Here is a 14,291-nt window from a genome sequence, read left to right as displayed (position 1 = left end):
ACTATGTGGTCATACCAGCGAAACATAATACCAAGAAATTAATGCATAGAATGGTTACTCTTTCAGAGAGCATAAAGTTTACGCAATTAGATGTGATAAAAGACTTAAATGCCATTGTACCTGATAGCATATAAATGGGAAAACTAAAGGCCAGACACTCCTGTAAAGAAATAAAAGAATAGACTTTATATTGAATACACTGATCTAGCTGATGTAAACATTCGTTATTCAACATTTTTTTATGTTCTTAATGCTTTAGAGGTACTCAGTCCAAATTGTATATACTTCATATCTTCTTGGCTCAATGGATATTACCTGACTGTGCTTAAATCGTGCTAAATAATGTTCAGTAGTAACAAAAAGTTTGCAGTGAAAAAAAAAAAAGTTTATTCATTGACAGATAGTTGATTCCTGCCCTGTGAAACCATGTAATTAAGTTCCTTGCACGATTTTCACTCTCTGCTACCTAACACCTCTTGCCTTCTATATACAGTTGTTATTTATTGCACCTGTTTATGGGAAAAGAAAGCCACAGGTTTCATTTTCAGATGTTCAAAAAGAAGAAAATTATACTTCCCAAGATGAGGAACTTCTTAAAAACAATGTTTCATCTACCTATCAATCCATTGAGTTGAAAAGAACACAGATCATTAGGCGTCCTTCAAAGTCGAGCTCAAAGGTATTGATCAAGGTGACAACTCTTATTCAAGCATGAATCAAAAGATATTGTCAGGTCTTTAAAATTTTATTGTGTTATACAGAATTCTGATTGGACTCTAGGACCAAAGGAATGCATACTTATGCTTGGATGGCGCCCAAATGTTAATGAGATGATTCAAGAATATGATAATTATCTTGGACCTGGCAGTCGATTGGTATGTGCAACATCCCTATGAGAAACACCCAATCCATCTTTTGTATCATTTACTTCCCAGCTGTTCCATAACACCCATCTATGATTGTATTCAATGTCTTCCTCATGTTCAGTTGATTTTTTTTAAAAGATACTAGAATTCGTATACATATGACATGTATTTTTCTTCTTGTTTTGACTTTGAGAAAGCATTGTATTTTAGAAAAGGTTTCTCATATTGTCAAGTATAAAATGGCGTGAAAGTTGGTATAGAAAAGAGAAAAGTAGAAGAAAGGAAGAAAAAAAGAGAAGAAAGGAGAGAAGAAACTTGGAAAAAGGAAGTGAGTGATAGGGGTCACGTTCCCACTCTTCTTTTCTATTATATTATAAATAGATGAAATTACAATATTGCTCTTAAGTAAACAAAAGCAAAAATACCAATAATACCCCTTATACACAACCATATTCCTAACACATCCTAAGACTAAATAAGTGGGCGGTTGGCTCATTACCACTAATGCTAACACTCCCCCTCAAGCCGAAGCATAGATGTCTTGCATGTCAAGCTCATAAACTAGTTTGTTGAACTGAGATTTTCCAAGACCTTGGTGAATAAATTTGCAACTTGATCATGGCAAGAAATATAAGGTGTGTGGATCTTTCCTTGAGATATCTTGTCCAGAATGAAACGGCAATCAACCTTTATATGCTTTGTTCTCTCATAAAACACTGGATTATTGGCAATATGTATCGCATCTTGGTTGTCGCAGTGTAAAGAGATTGGAACCTGAACTCCAAATCCCAATTCTTCGAGAAGAGACTTTAACCATATAAGTTCACAAGTTGTATGTGCCATTGCCTTGTATTCAACATCAGCACTTGATCTAGCAACTACATTATGTTTCTTGCTTTTCCAAGTAACCACATTACTACCTAGGAAGGTATAGTAACCCGTAGTCGACCTTCTATCACATCTTGACCCAACAAAATCTACATCTGAATAACTGGCTACTTGGAGATGCCTATGAGCTCTTTATAAAATACCCTTCCCAACTGAACATTACAAATACTTGACAATTCTCATTACTACTACTAGATGTGACATCCTCGGATTTTGTATGAACTAGCTCACCACACTAATGGGGAATGTGATACTAGGCTTGGTGATGGTTAAATAAATGAGCTTGCCAATAAGTCTCTTGTACATACCAGGGTCTTTTAACACTTCTCCTTCTTTAGGTTCAAGCTTGAGGTGAGGGCCATTGGTGTATCAACTGGTTTGGCACCCCACATACCTATCTCTTCCAACATGTCACACACATATTTTCTTTGGCATATATTTATGCAAACTCTTAATCTTACTACTTCAATGCCTAGAAAATATCGAAGGAGATCAAGATCTTTAATATGAACTGAGTTTGAAGATATGACTTCAACTTCTCAATGGCCTCTAAGTCATCATCAGTCACTATCATATCATCCACACACAACAAGTATTATGTGGATGGAGGTAGAATGCCCTGAAAAAACTAAGTGATCTTCTTTTTAATCAAAACGACACAACCACACTATTAACTTCTCAAACTAGGCCCGTGGTGATTGCTTAGCGAACAATCTAGCTTTGTCATTGTTTCGATAAGAAACAAATGCATTTGATTTGGGAAATTATCTTATTTAAACATAATAGAGAGTGTATAAAGAACAATCATCGTATTATTGATATATAGTTCATTTACATCCTCAAGCGTCCCTTGATTCTGAGATAGATTATCTAAAATACAGAATTTAACAAGATTTGAATATTGAATCCGAATGCCAAATCCGGCAGCATTTTGACTTGTAATTTGATCATCTCTTTAAGAGGAATATTGTGTGGGCTTGATCATCTAATTTCCCTCTCTTGAGCTCATATCCTTATGCAAAAGGAGAATTGGAGACTGTGAAAACCAAGATCAACAATTCCGGCAACATGTCAGCTCTTAACCATTGCTGGCCACACAACAGCACCGTTGCGTGGACCCGCACAACTAATATGGTTTGCGCAGACCCGCACAAACCCTTGCATCCTTCTCTTCTGATACCTTCAGTCTTCTCTGGAGCTCTGACTTTCTTCAAAATACCTAACCACCACAAATGAGAGGGGGAGTGGGGTATTTATAGACCTTCACACATGCGAATCCTCGATCTTTGTGGCATAGGGCCCACCTTCCATCAGATCTAACCATCCATGTAAAACACCATCCGCAACACATTGCGCGTTTCGCGCAATCAATGCAATCGTTTGCACGGACTCGCGCAATCCATATTGATTGCGCGGACCTGCGCAATCAGATGATTCTGCACCCTATCTCATCTTTTACTTGCATACTTTCTTCATTTTCTTGTCTTTTGATCTTTTCTATCTTATCTTTATGCCTCAACAGATGCCCCCTTGATTCTTTCTTTGTTCTTCAGAGTCAAAGAATCAGGATCAATCAAACATTTTTCAATTCTTGTAGTCGTTTGCGCGTACTTGCGCAAAGGGCGCTCAGTACCGTCCTCGGGCCATGCTCTCTATAAATACCAGCAGCCGGCCTTCATTTCCCATTCTCTGTTTTCTTCTAGCGAAGCTCTGCCCCTTCGCTGCTCCCTGTGCAATCGACTTCGTTTGCGCAACTGCGCAAGGCACTTAGGTTTTGCGCTGCTCTGCGTAACTAACTTCGTTTGCGCGACCCCGCACAAAGGACTTCTTGCATAATTTTCAGACATTTTTTCAGTACTTCAACCTCTTACCATGGCCCGTACTAAGAAGACTTTCCACCTTATTGAGCCTTCCTTAGGACAACCCTCTCACCAGGATTTGCCAAATCCTTCATCTGCCCATGCCACTGAATCATCACCATCTCCTGACCAACCGTCCAAAAAGCGCTTCAAGACTACCAGCAAGCATCCTGCTTATATAAAGGAGCCCGTACTTCCTACTTTCAATTTTGCAAACCAAATCGCCACACTGCCTTCTCCCATCCATAGGGCTATATCTCTAAGTGAGATTGAACGGCCCCCAAGTCATGGCCGAGATTTCGACTGGGATGAATGGCTGAAGACGACGACTCATTTGCCGATGATGAGTCAGAAACCGCCAATGAGAGAAGACACTCCTCCACCATCAAGATCAAAGAAGATTCGCCGCAACAACGCTAAAGAGTTTCAGGAGAAGATCAAAGAGCATAATAAAAGGAGTCTCCAGAACTCCTGGGAAGGAGTCCGAGTCATCGAGGGTATTATGAAATTTGGTAACCCTCATAGACAGGGTATGATGATAATCCCTCTAAGCCTTCACCGCCACCAGTCCATCTTGAATTGTGAGCCCTCAGACCAAATGGACGGGGAAAAATTAGCCTACACAGAATCCTGGTCATCAATGGAACCAAGAATCCTGGAAGGGGTCTTGCTAGGGAAGAAGCCCAGACAGCAAATTGGCGACATCCATCCCATGATCTTCATTGCTCACTCTCATAGTCCTCATGCCCTATTTCCGACCCATTTCTATGAAACACTCCAACAGCGTTTCAGGGATCATAAATTGCTTTGGGGCAACGAAGAGTTCAGAACCAGAGGCCTCTTAACATCTCGTGACTACTACTTTGACTGGGCAACAGCAATTTTGGCCAAACATTCCAAAGTGTTAATCAAGATTGACCTATATAATGCGATAGAGGTCACTTCTTAGCATTTCTATAGGGAGACCTCCGTCTTGAAAGGCTTCCTTAATTATTGGTGTCCTATAACCAACTCCTTCCATCTTCCAATAGGCAAGATGAGCATTAGCCTCTGGGATCTTCATCGAATTGTTGGTCTTCCACTGATCGGAAAATTCTATGACGAATTCGTACCCACGAACGCAGAATTGGCGTTCATTTCTTCAGCCGGCCGAGTGGCCTTGATTTCGGAAACAACCATAGAACTCTTCAAAGATATGTCTAAGTTTCCCAACATTCACAAGATCTCACCATTGCAATGGCTTGCCCATTTCACTAGGGCCCTTCGATAATCTTCTTCTTCATAAACCAATTGTTTTCATTGCATCTTCATTTCCATACTTCTCACTATATGTTATCTTTCTCTCCCTTTTCTTAGATTCAGCGGTTGCCATTCACAAGAGCTGACAAATCTCCGCGAGAAGATAACAGAGTGTCCAGAGTATAGCCTCGATGGAGAACTTGCAGCTTTCCTCGTTTATTGGCTGAGCGTGGTGGTTCTTCCGAGTTCAAAATGGGCAGATGCTATTCGCCCTAAAGTTTTTATTATTGTTGGTGCCATGGCGGAAGGCCACAAACATTCTCTTACCCCTCCAATCCTGTGCTCGATTTATAGGGCTCTTGGAGAAATAACGTCTCATGTAAAGAATCCTACTGTCGGTACTTCTTCCATTTATACTCCCTGGCACTATATCACAGGCTGGCTAGGTGTCTACTTTCCATGGACTTTTGATGCTCCGAAGAAGGCATACGTTCACCCTTCACATCTCCCACTATGGTTCTTTCAAAAGAGAACCATGGCTAGAAGATCATATGATTGGGTTGTCAACACCATCTTAGACACTGATCAAATTGATTTATTCCAGTTTTACTTGTATTGCTACACAGAGGATACATATAAGGTAGACACTGGATCGCTTACTTCAGGAGAGAGCATTCTTCCTTTCGATTCGATCCTGCGGCCTCCCATTAAGAGAGGGTGTTGAGTTTTGGAGAGAGCTTTATTATCCAAGCCGGTTCGCTCCCCAGTTTGGTTTTTGATCAAGCCATGCCAGAAAACTGCGGATTAGTAACAGGGAGAATGCGTAGCTATGGAGCTGGCCCATATAACTGGGCGATGGTATGGAGGCAGCTACTGGGCGGTCGAGTCAGATCTACTTTCATAATTCTGGGTAGTAATCGCATCACTTACGCTTCGTATAATCACATGAGGTGGTGGGTGCATCAATCATATCTTGTTAATAAATGCTTACCTGTGACTGAGCCAATCTGGATTTCACCACCGAAGCTTAAAGGTCATAAACTTTAAGAAGGAATAGGCTTTATGTCAGAGACAAGCGATGCCCCCTTTCCCAGTGACCTTTGCAGGAAAATATCCGTGGATGACCTGATTCTCGAGTGAAAACCCGTTAATACCCTAGAAGGATGGATAGCTCATGGGGTTGTCATGCACTTTGAAAAAGTCCCACGGGATCGTTCTGAGAGAGTAGTTGAAGAGGTGGCGGAAATGCTTCGACTCAAGAGAATGTTGTTGCATCTCAAGATAATCCGGTTCTTGCTCCTCCCACCCGTTCATCCTAATCCATCTTCTTTGATGACGAGGTCTCGTACGCGTTCTCAAGCTTCTCCTCCTTCTCCTCAAGAAGGAGCTGTTGCCTCTGCCTCTCCAATCCCAATCGATAAAGGCCTTCGATTAGGAAGCAGTAAGATTTCCCCTTCTAAAGGGAAACAGGTCGTAATTGAAGAAATAGAGGAAGGAGAACTAGAGGAAGAAAGCTCAGCCTTCTCGTCTGAAGGTACTGCTTCTATTGAATATGACACTGAGGAAGATGACGAAGAAGCTAATGACAATGATGATGATTTTGAAGAAGGAGAAGTTAATATCGATGATGAGGATGATGCTGATGTTGTTATGGAAGGTGTTCCTGCCGATGAAGGGCATCCCTCATCGATTCCTCAAAATGTCGAAACTGAAGGTCCTTCTACTGCTGATGTTCCTACAAAAATTCCAACAATAGAAGAGGAAGATGAGAAACCTTTGGATTATGGTGAATATGGATATTCACCAGGTAAATTTTTTCCTGCAATTTTATCATTTAATCTTCCGCTTGCTATTACTACTTTATCATTATTGTTATTATTGTTATTATTTAAGGTATTTATGCTACTGATGGCAGAATAGGCGGTACTCCTGAAGATTTTCCTCCTAAAGCACCATCGGCTCCGACGAGAATTTCCTTGGTTCCTCTTGTAGCACCGAAGGTGGTAGCTCGTGAGATCATTTTTCCAGTGGAACCCACTAACTTACCGACTCCAGCAACTATTGATTCAAGCACCGAAGCTAGAGCCCCTTCTTTCGTAGATATGAGGGAACCCGGTCCTTCTTCTGTCAAAGAGACACAATATCCGGCTGCTCAAGTTCTTGCGGAAGGTATAATTTGTTTCCTTCTTCATTTTGTGATTCTTTGTCGTTTACTTTCATGGCTTTATTATAATTTCTCCCCTTTACTATTTTGTAGGAAACCCTCCTCGGAGTGGCACAACTAACTCTGATTCTGTAGCCACAGTTTCTGATCTGTTGTCTTTTGAGAAAATCCTGCCGTATAAGTTAACATTAATGAGGAATTCCATGTCAGCAGCTGTCCATATGTTTAAAGATCCCAATCAATGGTCAGATCTAAACATTGCTATAGAGGTCTTGAATAGTGCGGCAAGGATGGCCAAACTTAATGTTTCTCCTTTACGCGGTTCTCTCTTAAGATTTCATAATTCGGTTACCGCGTTAAAATCAGCAGAAAGCATAGTTGTTGCTCCGAAGATTCTGGAATATGGAAGACAGCTGACATCTTCCAAAGAGAAAGCTTCCCACATTGCTTCTGTAGTTTCCAAATATGATCAAGAACAGTTATCCCTTCAAGATCAACTAAAAGCCTCTACCAATAATATAACAAATATTCATAATCCGATTGCTCTTCTAAATAAGGAAATTTAGCAAGAGGAGTTGAATATAAAGAATATCCAGGAGAAGATGCAGGTGAATATTCATTCTGCAAACGCCAAGCGATCTGAGCTGATTAAAAATGAAGAACTGATTGCCTCTTTGGAGAGGAAACTAGCCGGTGTTCCTGATCATGCAAAAATTATCTTTGAGGCTAAAATAAAACACGTTGCAGCTCAGGTTCAACTCACAGAAGATTTACAAAAATATTTGGCAGCACTAGGCATGGCAGAAGAGTTGTGAAGACTTTGTTCTGTTTTCTTTTGTGATCAGATGTAATTTTCTTTTGAACTACAAGACATATAAATGCATCTCAATGTTTTGGAATACTAATTTCTTCTGAGAGTTTTTTTTTTTTTTTTAATCATGCTTGTTAGTATGGGATTTCCTATATGACTTTGCTTTAATAGGCGGAACTAGATTTTAGTTTAGTTAGATAGCCACGCAGTTTAAGCTCTTGAGTAGTGGAGCAACACAGTTTTTTAGACTCATAAGTAGTTGGAGTCGGGTCTCACGTGACTGGTCTCTATAACTCTTATGAGTTCGCTAAACTTTTCACAGCCTGGTGAGTTTACAAACTGCGATCCATCAGAGGGACCCAGTAAAGCTACCAGGGCCGTGAACTCGGTTGGATTTACACACAGGATTGGCCGCAGTAACTCTCTAGAGTTCACGGGGCGCATAAGGCTACCTTTAGGGTACTAATTCCAAGGCCGTCAATCCATCAATGAGTAGGCTGAAAACCCTTCCTCATGAGTTACTACTGAAATCAAGTCAAGAATCTAGGGGGTCTTATGCATGGTTGGCCTATCTATGGACAAAGGCAGCACACACTGCTGCCTGCTTTTTCTTCGTCTGCAAGGTCGGATCCATTCACGGGAGGGCAATTTCATCCGTTCCCCGTGACGCTGTCGAAAAGCTATACCGATGGCATTGGTCTCACGCGTGATTGGCCGTTGAGGACTTTTTGGCCTTTTAGGGCTTTTAGTCGCTGGCTCCATCCGCTGCCTGCATAGGTATGCATATGATGGCCTATATGAGCTTTTTAAGGCCATTGGCTTCTCATTGCTGCCCGATTAATAATGGTGATAGGCCTTATGCGTAGTTGGCCATGTAGGCTTGGCTAGGCTGCCTTAAATGATAAGTTGTCATCACTGTCATGATAATGATAGATGTCTTTATTGATATATCACCACTACTGGAAATATCTTTGACGATATGTTTATAATAGTATACTGGCTAATGGTACCAATTTCAGTAAGGTTCAGCAAAGCTTGTTTGATAATGACAGCGATGATTGCTTTTCTTTATAATAATCACTGATGTGTAATCTTGATATGCTTGCAAATTTCTTCTTTATTTATTCATCTGAAGAAGAATACATGGCTTCACTTGTTCTTGCCCCCTTTTGATATAGAAGCATTATTCTGATAATCTTCTAAATCAAAATTGTAATTATCCTCAAGGACGATATCTTTTGATGAAGCGAGCATTGACCGGTATACTGACACCCTGTCCATCTTGATCTACAACTTTGTATACTCCATTGGAATATACTTCTTTTATTATGCATGACCCGTCCCATTTGGGCTCAAACTTACCCCGTCCTGCGGGTGAACACTATCGGTCTTTTCAACATTAGTACAATGTCACCTTTCTTGAAAGAATGATACTTGACTCTTTTATCAAAGGCAGCCGATATTCTTGCCTGATATAACTGTAACCGCTGCTGAGCTGCCAGTCGTTTTTCATCGAGTAGGTCCAGTTCTTCTAGCCTTATTTTTGCATTTTCATCATCTGTAACTAATTGATGCACTGCCACTCTGAATGATACGACCTGTGTTTCGATTGGGATGACCGCTTCTACGCCTTAAACCAATGAATACGGTGTTGCTCTTGTTGTTGTTTGGTGGGTAGTCCTGTAAGCCCACAATGCCTCTTACAACTTTTCATCCCAATTGCGCTTATTTCTAGTCACTGTCTTCTTCAGTATCTTCCCAATTGTCTTGTTGAACGCCTCTGCTAATCCATTGGCCGGTGGATAGTAGGGTGTTGAAAACGAGTGGTAAATACTGAACTTCTAACATAGCTTTTTCATGCCTCTATTCTTGAAAGGGGTACCATTGTCAGTAACGATTTTCTTCGAGATACCGTGGTGATATATTATTGCATGTCGGTTGAAATTGACAACATCTTTTTCTTTTATATTACGTAATGCGATCACTTTAGTCCAGTTGGAGAAATAGTCTATTGCTGTCAATATATATTGCTTTCCTCTAGATGAAGATGGACTTATAAGGCCAATAACATCGAGCCCCCAAGTGAAGAAAGGCCAAGAAGTAACTGTCTGATGAAGATGTTTTAGGGGTAGATGTATAACATCTTTGTGAATCTGACACTCGTGGCATCGCTTCGCATACTCTATTGCATCTTTGAACATTGTGGGCCAGTAATACCTCATTCGATGTACCCGATGGAATAAATTTCGATTGTTAACAATGTAGTTTTCTTTTGTGGCTATTTTTGATACCTTTAGTCAATAATTCATGAGAATGAAGAGATTGAGAAGGATGTTGCCCATAGAATTCAAGCTAGGTAGAAGAAATGGAGATGTGCCTCTAGATTTTTATATGATCACCGCATACCACTCAAACTAAAAAGGAAATTTTATGAGATAGCTATAAGACCAACCATGCTTTATGGAACAGAATTTTAGGCATTTAAGGAACAACATTTTCATAGGATGTTGAGATGGATGAGTGGCAAGATGAGGAAGGATAGGAGCGAATTTATTTGAGGGAACTTAGGAGTAGCACAAGTGGGTAATAAGATGAACGAATGCAGACTTAGATGGTTTGGTCATGCAACGGAGACCAAGAACCGTGCCGATTAGAAGGAGTGAGTTGGTGCAAGGGGAAGGCCCGAAAGGACGTAGATGGAGGTAGTAAGAAAAGGCTTGATGACCTATGATCTAACTGAAGGTCTGCCCTTGATAGGGTGGAATGGTAGAACAGGATTCATTTTGCCGACCCCAATTAATTGGGATAAAGCTTAGATGATGATGATCATCATCATCATGAGAGTTGCAAGTCATCATTCTTCACAAGATTTAAATTATAGGTTCCGTGCCATTTATTAATCCTTATAAATTAAGAAGTGATCCACCTGAAAGATCTATCAACATGTTTGCTCTGAGGAGTGCTAGTCAATCAACACATGAAAAGTACGTTGTATTTGTTTATAAGAAGCTTATATATCGGCTATTATTTAGTTTTGCTTTATTTGGTTTTACTTAAATTTTCAGGAAATACTATCAGATGCTCCTCTGAAAGATAGAGAAAACCTTCTTGGTGTAAATCAACTGAAAAATATTCAAGTTTCCCATACGGTATAGCTCTCCCTCTCTCCCTCTTTGTTTGTGTGTTTCTGCATCTGCATCTGTGTCTGTGTCTGTTTGTCCCTCGCCCACTATCTCTCTGTCTCACACGCACATCATGAACTATGATATCTCAGTTGTTCCATTTCTCTAATGCAGATAGGAAATCCTCTGAACTATGACATCTTGAAGGAATCCATATTGAATATACAAAATTCTCTCGAGGAGATCCCTCTATCTATTGTTGTAATATCTGACAGAGAGTGGCTTTCTGGAGGTAATTACACATGAAGATTCATTTTATCAGAAGTGGCCTTGGAATGACCTATTGTTTCCACAGATCCATCCAGAGCAGACAAACATTCAGCGTATGTTCTTTTGCTTGCTGAAAGCATTTGCAACAAATATGGTGTTAAGGTGAGTCTTTTGTTCATTAAAGTTCGAACATGATTACAAATGCCAAAACTCATGTGAAATCCGATGAATCAAAATCTTCCCAATTAACTCCACCAGAAAAGACTGGCATGTCATGTAATATTCCTGTCAGCTGGAGTAGTCATCAGAGCTTTGACATGCTGATTCTTAAGCTGAGAACAAGAACACATAACAACCAGTTACAAACACTATAAAAGACCCCTAAAAAATTGGTGAAGACATATTGCAAGCAAAAGAAAAAGAGAGAGAGGTGAAGATAAATGCATTTGAAAGTATCCTTAACCATGTTTCTGCTGGAAATTATTCGAAGCCAGCCCACATTGTAGAGACAAGCTTTGGAAAAGGCATGGAAGACAGATTATCTCCTTTCTGTCTTTTTCCCCTGTAGAATTGACATTCTTCTGTCCTGCATGAAATGACTGGGCATTTAGTTATGGGTGGACATTAATTATTCCACAACTGCATTCTCAACATATTGATACACCCAAGAAGTGCCTTTGATTCTTGAGATTGGCTAGCTTGTCATATATTGAGACGGGGAGGGAGGGAGGGAGGCCATCATGAACATGCCCTTGTGAAAAGATCTGTCTGGCTCACTCATCAGGTGGGTGGTGGACCCCTGCTGGTCAATTCATTTTAGCCATTCTTCTTCATTGGGCATGCGTAGCTGATCTGATGAGCAGACCATCCTGATTTTGTAACCAAGGCATATAAGGATGAACAGCCCAAATCTCAGACGTGTGCCATGCTCCGATGTCTGCTGCAAAGAGGCTTCTCCGGGTCCCATTAGCAGGGCTGTCTAGTTGCTTGAATTGTTTTGTAGCATTTTATGGAAGTATTTTGACACCTTTAATGTCAAGGACTGAAATCCTCCTCTCAATGCTTGTCTCAGGTGGAAAACCTGGTCGCAGAAATTGTTGATACGAAGTTGGGAAAACAAGTAATTGTTCACTTTCCTGCTCTATAAAAGTTCCAAGCAAATATGTACATGTTTATGTTTGTGGTCCCTGTATGTACATAAATCTTTATAACACTATTCTGTTATACCTGTAGATCGCAAAAATAAAGCCATCTCTAACATATATTGGTGCAGAGGAAGTTATGAGCCTTGTAACAGCTCATGGTATATTTTCCACCTTTCTTGCAATATTTCAATGGGAATTTTGGTTATTATTGAACTCATATTATGCATGGCAGTGGCGGAGAACTGTGAGCTGAATGAGGTGTGGAAGGACATTCTCAATGCAGAGGGAGATGAAATATATATAAAGGTGAGGGCACTGATTATCTTTTCATCTCTCTATCCTCATAGAGCATGTTTGGATACAGGGAATACAATGGAAAAGAAAAAAACAAAAAAAAAAAAAAAAAACAATTATGCAATGATAATTTCCATGAGAACTATTATTTTGAGTTCTTGTTTGGATGGCAAGTGGAAATCTCATATTCCTCTCACAATACTCACGGTTTCTTGTGCCAGGAATCTAAAACATGGAAAATTGTAATGATCGTTTGGTAGAATTCACCCTTCTTTTTTTTTTTTTCCTTTTTTTTCTTTTTTTGCTATCCTAACAACAGAAATCGTCACATCAAAGGAAGACTATTCCTTTACCATTGTTTGGCATGGAACTCATGGTTTCCAAACATAGCCTTGGGTGTTTTGTCAAAACAATTTCCATGTTGAATGAAATTGATTTTCCTGAAATTGCAAAAGAGGCCTAGATTAGTATTCCATGTTTACAAGCCGTGCAAACTATGGCCAAGCCACTGGCTGCCGAAATTGGAGCCTAAATGCAGTATGCTATGTCCTTTAATCATTTAGGTGGGAATTCTACCAAGAGTAATGCAACTACAGTTCACTTGGACTTAGCTATTTTTCCTAATTGCAAACTCTGTTAGGGAGAGTTTGGAAGCACATTAGAATCACATTGCTAGCTGATATGTTTTGAGGCCAACCCCAACTGAAAGGACGGATGTTTGGGGGACAGGGTAATGGAATCTGCATTTGACGGACTATCAAATTTCCTCATTTTCTGCTAGAAATTCAATGTTCTGCTTGTTTCAAGTAGGACATGAGACGATGGAACTATTGGTTTGGTGGAATTGAGCTCCCAAATGGATTTCAAGATACCCAAAGTCACTGTCCTAATTGTCGCGAATTGAGATATGGCCTATGATATGATCCTCACTAACATTTTTATGTTATCTAAGACAGAACTGACAATGTTCTGAATTTTATTTAAAGGCCACAGTAATGTGTTGTTTCTATTTACAGGACATTGGCCTCTATATGAAAGAGGGTGAGAAACCATCATTTTTTGAGCTTTCTGAAAGAGCGAACCGTCGCCGAGAAGTTGCCATCGGTTATGTAAAAGATAACAAGAAGGTAAATTATCTGCTTGTTGCATTTTCTCAGTTTTTTTTCTTCAATGTAAAGATTTTGAAATGATCCTCATATTTATTACTGTCTTATTCATGTCAGGTTCTAAACCCAAATCCCAAATCGGAGCTGCTCTCCCTTGAAATGACAGACTCGCTAATTGTAATTTCTGAGTTAGAGGGTGAACAACCCATACAAGAACTAACAACTCTGTAGAAATTTATTTTTATTCATATTATATAACTGTTTTGGCCAATCCACTTTTTGTTTTCTCAAGATTTTCAACTTCTAAGAACTCCGGATCGCTAGTTCACTTGATAGGATCTCAAGAAATAAAAGACGTCGTAAACTAAAATTCTTGACAACCAGAGGATGATTTAGAACTTGCCTAGTAGGTGAAAATTCTATCAGAGTTGCTGCTAGAAATTGCCTATATTCCTCTTTTGGAGGAAACATGCAATGTTTTTCCCGTTCAAGCGATGTGTTCAGCCAAACATGGTTTTTATGTGAGG

The 14,291-nt window shown here is 39.9% G+C and overlaps 2 protein-coding genes across 11 annotated transcripts in view; both read left to right on the top strand.

Moving 5' to 3' along the window:
- The window catches only part of LOC131233525 (putative ion channel POLLUX-like 2), a 99,465-nt gene extending 85,430 nt beyond the window's left edge, over nt 1–14,035 (top strand). For 8 of the 10 annotated variants that reach the window (XM_058230272.1, XM_058230280.1, XM_058230276.1 and 5 more), the window contains 10 exons: nt 494–679; nt 762–875; nt 10,893–10,976; nt 11,124–11,241; nt 11,305–11,381; nt 12,292–12,339; nt 12,453–12,522; nt 12,597–12,670; nt 13,675–13,785; nt 13,882–14,035. In XM_058230272.1, coding sequence (XP_058086255.1) covers nt 494–679; nt 762–875; nt 10,893–10,976; nt 11,124–11,241; nt 11,305–11,381; nt 12,292–12,339; nt 12,453–12,522; nt 12,597–12,670; nt 13,675–13,785; nt 13,882–13,995 — 996 coding nt within the window. In that variant the 3' untranslated portion in view covers nt 13,996–14,035. The other 2 variants (XM_058230271.1, XM_058230277.1) reach the window with 2 other exon arrangements.
- LOC131233526 (uncharacterized) lies at nt 6,855–7,933 on the top strand. Its single transcript, XM_058230281.1, has 2 exons — nt 6,855–7,021; nt 7,110–7,933. The coding sequence occupies exons 1-2, from the start codon at nt 6,955–6,957 to the stop codon at nt 7,580–7,582; spliced, it is 540 nt and encodes a 179-aa protein (XP_058086264.1). The 5' UTR covers nt 6,855–6,954; the 3' UTR covers nt 7,583–7,933.
- Nucleotides 14,036–14,291: the final 256 nt, after the last annotated feature.

This window comes from Magnolia sinica, chromosome 18, assembly GCF_029962835.1.
Source record: "Magnolia sinica isolate HGM2019 chromosome 18, MsV1, whole genome shotgun sequence".
NCBI lineage: Eukaryota > Viridiplantae > Streptophyta > Magnoliopsida > Magnoliales > Magnoliaceae > Magnolia > Magnolia sinica.
Note: the sequence above shows the minus strand (reverse complement) of the source record. Positions and strands in the feature narration are given on the sequence as shown.